Below are 4,150 nucleotides of genomic sequence, written 5' to 3'. Positions count from 1 at the left end.
ACTAAAATTACATTCCATGTATTCAGTTTTAGTTCTACTTAAACGAAGGCCTTTGGACTCCAATATAGACCTCCATAATTCAAGAATTTTTTTAGACTAATCTTAAGAAATTTTATGAGATGAAAATATTAAATTTATGTTCTCGCCATACTTTAATTTTATTATTTTATCACCCTTCTTTCTAAAATTTAGTTCCTCCAGTCTTACTTGAGCACGATTAGATCAACGAACTATATCAGTATGTCAATTATAGTGCCGATTTAATCAGATGTTGTTTAGCTGGTGTTTGACAAGGACACAAAGTTTGAGATAATATTATTTATTAGAATACTATATTATCTTGCAATTTTTAAGATATGAGCAATAAAATTTAAAATGTATCGCTTAAGTTTATCATTTTAAGTAGATAATCACCGTAATCTTATTCAGTTTATATTCTCCATAAGAAAATAAATAATTAATTAACATGTTTGACCTCATTTCCAACAATCTGTGATTTAATATATATATATATATAAAAGAATGGTCAGAGACTATTATACGAGCTCACAACTACCCTCATGTGTCTAACTATTTGAGAACCGCCATCATTACCGGCAAACTAACCAGAGGGGGATTGAAACCCGTGATCTGAGGGACTTACGACCTTCAAAGAGACTGATTTACCAACAGATCACGGCTGACGACATATATTATATTATATATATTCATTATATTAAATTTATTAAATTATATAGGTTGTTTTCATTGTATTAAATTCATCCAAGTTTGGGAAAACTAGTTGTTTACTACGAATAATTAATACTCCCTTCGATTTATTCTCAAAAAAAAAAAAAACACTTCTTAACTAATTTTATATTATTTACTATTATAAATTTGAATGATTTAATAGCAACTTGATTGGCCAAATCTTACTATACAATATTGTACAGACTATTTTTTATTATGTTTTAGGTTGATGATGTTACATAAATAAATATCTTTTAATTTTGGTTTCATCCGGTTAATACAAAAATTAAAAATTTATTCATTATCCAAATGAAATTAAAATTTAAAATTTATTTAAATTTAAGGGCAATAAAAAATTTAATTAAATCTTATGTGTTATATTTGTGTTTAAATATTGTAATATATAATACCATCATCTTAAAAAATCATTAAGATGGGTTAAGCAATCACTAATTTCATTCACACCAATATAGAATCGATGTGTCAACATGATTGCTCATCTCTTCAACGCACCTCTGGATGAGTCCGAGAACGCCGTCGGAGTCGGGACGGTGGGCTCCTCGGAAGCCATAATGCTCGCCGGACTCGCCTTCAAGAGGCGGTGGCAGGAGAAGATGAGAGCTCGAGGGAAGCCCTGTGACAAGCCTAACATTGTCACTGGTGGCAATGTTCAGGTACTCATCATGTCATCCAAATCCATTAAACTTAACCATTCACAATATGCACACAATTCGTTTCCTAATTGGGTTAAAATGGTGATGGGTTTGGTTCTTCAGGTTTGCTGGAAGAAATTTGCCAGATATTTTGAGGTGGAATTGAAGGAAGTGAAGCTGAGAGATGGGTACTATGTTATGGATCCTCAGAAGGCCGTTGAGATGGTGGACGAGAATACAATATGTGTTGCTGCCATTTTGGGCTCTACTCTCAATGGAGAGTTTGAAGATGTAAAGCTGCTGAATGATCTGCTTATGAAGAAGAATAAGGAGACAGGGTATGTGCTTAATTATGAAATTATCAAATGTATAATAGATTGTAATTTTTATCTTCCACATCAACTATCTTGGCGCTGATCAGCCCACCTTCACTCTCAATTTCTCCAAAGGTATAATTTGATCCCCAACAAACCGAGCAGCACTAAATTTCGGCTAAGAGTTTAGCTCGAAAATTAATTCAAATTTTAACCTGGATCAAGATATGATCATAAAAAATGAGTCTAGCTACGAGCCAAAATTTTGGATCGATTTTTATTCTGGCTGACCCAAGTTCGACTCAAATTCGGATCGTTAGGGGATTTTAGGCTTCCCCTTGTTAAGAGTATTAACGTGAGCGGGCACAAGTACGGGCTTGTCTATGCCGGCATCGGCTGGGTTATTTGGAGGAGCAAGGAAGACCTGCCAGAAGAACTTATCTTCCACATCAACTATCTTGGCGCTGATCAGCCCACCTTCACTCTCAATTTCTCCAAAGGTATAATTTGATCCCCAACAAACCGAGCAGCACTAAATTTCGGCTAAGAGTTTAGCTCGAAAATTAATTCAAATTTTAACCTGGATAAAGAAATGATCTTAAAAAATGTATCAAGCTACGAGGCAAAATTTTGGATCGATTTTTATTCGGGCTGACCCCAGCTCGACTCAAATTCGGATCATTAGCAACCTTAGTGATGTTAGAGCTGTGAATTTAACGAATTTAGCTCGAAAATTGATTTGAATTTTAGCTCGGATTGAAATAAATAAGCCGAACTATGAGTCAAAATTTTTATCTAATTTTTTTTCTAGGCAACTCTAACTTAACTCGAAATCGAACGGTTAACAGCCTTACACCATAGGTTCATATATGCGGATTATTTATAATCCTTTGTGATCTTATAACTAATTCTCCACATTGGTGCAGGTTCGAGCCAGATCATTGCACAATACTATCAGTTAGTTCGCCTGGGCTTCGAGGTATATTCCAAATTCCAACCAATTAAATCTTTTAAAGTTCAATCAAAGCAAAAATTGGGCCATTTACCTACATTCCACCAAATTCCTATGTAATTACATATCTTATATTCCAAATTCCAACCAATTAAATCTTTTAAAGTCCAATCAAAGCAAAAATTGGGTCATTTACATACATGCCACCAAATTCCTATGTAATTACATATCTTACACCTAAACTTTTCCTTTTTATATTTATAACCCCTAAATCCTTCATATCACTTCCAAAATAACTCATAAAAAATACAACTTTTCATTCGTAAGTTTAAAAATGTAGTGGTGATTTCCCTTAATAACGCAGGGTTACAGGAGCATAATGAAAAACTGCCAGGAAAACGCCGCATTCCTCAAATCCAGCCTTGAAAAAACCGGCCGGTTTACAATCGTCTCCAAGAACCGGGGCGTCCCGCTCGTGGCCTTCTCCCTCAAAAACCGGAGCCGGCACGACGAATTCGAGGTCTCCGAATACCTCCGCCGGTTCGGCTGGATCGTTCCGGCCTACACGATGCCCCCCGACGCGCAGCACGTCACGGTTCTCCGCGTCGTCATCCGCGAGGATTTCAGCCGCACGCTCGCCGACCGACTTGTGCTCGACGTCCAGAAGGTTCTGCACGAGCTCGACGCTCTGCCATCCAAATTCCTCGCGATTGCAGCCGGCGATAAGGTGGCGGCGGAGAGGGCGCGCGCGAAGGGAGGTAAGGATGGGTTGATATTGGTGAAGAAGTCGGAGATGGAGGCGCAGAGGATGGTCGCGAATGCTAAAACGTGCAGGAATTTTGTTATCGCGCGTAAGACCAATGAGGTTTGCTGATTGGTTGATGAAAACGAGTTATTGAAGTTTTGATGCATGCATATTCAAATGTATGAAACCTGATGGTAATATCTATAAACTGTTGAGATCTAAGTTATTCAAGATGTGCTCAGATAAGTAGACCCTTGACTATAATTTTTCTATTTAATGACTTATAATAAATTTCAAATGTTGAGGGCTGCTGATTTTCTTTCTATCGGCAGTGTTTTAAATTTCTTTTTAATTTTAATATTGTTAAATTTCAGCTTCACTAATTTTCTCAGTTTCGTTGATTCGCTTTTTTCGTTGCTACATTTTCTTTTTTTGAAATATTGCATAAAAAATTAAGATTGAAAAAATTTGTCCCGAAGTTGAATCGGTAGAAGAGGAGATTTAAGCTTCACAATTTTAATCATTTTAATTATAAAAATATATTAAATAATAAAATCTGAAGGATAATATTCTTATATATTGATAAAAAGAGCAACTCGTGGCTTCTTAAACGTTAATTACAGTAAAAGCTACAGAGTTTGATGTTGAGATAGAGGTCCCCAACTACCTATAGGGTTCATGTTTCCGTATTACAACTCTACCAAAAAAAAGCCAAAATACATGAAGCAATTTTAAAACATGTGTACCCGCGAAGGAG

At 35.9% G+C, this 4,150-nt stretch overlaps 1 protein-coding gene across 1 annotated transcript in view; it reads left to right on the top strand.

Moving 5' to 3' along the window:
• Positions 1-3,573, top strand: part of LOC110022223 (glutamate decarboxylase-like) — a 5,362-nt gene extending 1,789 nt beyond the window's left edge. Inside the window, exons 2-6 of the mRNA XM_020721054.1 lie at positions 1,203-1,403; positions 1,506-1,749; positions 2,017-2,196; positions 2,623-2,675; positions 3,013-3,573. Coding sequence (XP_020576713.1) covers positions 1,203-1,403; positions 1,506-1,749; positions 2,017-2,196; positions 2,623-2,675; positions 3,013-3,522 — 1,188 coding nt within the window. The 3' untranslated portion in view covers positions 3,523-3,573. The remainder of the gene's footprint in view (positions 1-1,202; positions 1,404-1,505; positions 1,750-2,016; positions 2,197-2,622; positions 2,676-3,012) is intronic.
• Positions 3,574-4,150: the final 577 nt, after the last annotated feature.

This window comes from Phalaenopsis equestris, unplaced genomic scaffold, assembly GCF_001263595.1.
Source record: "Phalaenopsis equestris unplaced genomic scaffold, ASM126359v1 Scaffold000174, whole genome shotgun sequence".
NCBI classification, from domain to species: domain Eukaryota; kingdom Viridiplantae; phylum Streptophyta; class Magnoliopsida; order Asparagales; family Orchidaceae; genus Phalaenopsis; species Phalaenopsis equestris.
Note: the sequence above shows the minus strand (reverse complement) of the source record. Positions and strands in the feature narration are given on the sequence as shown.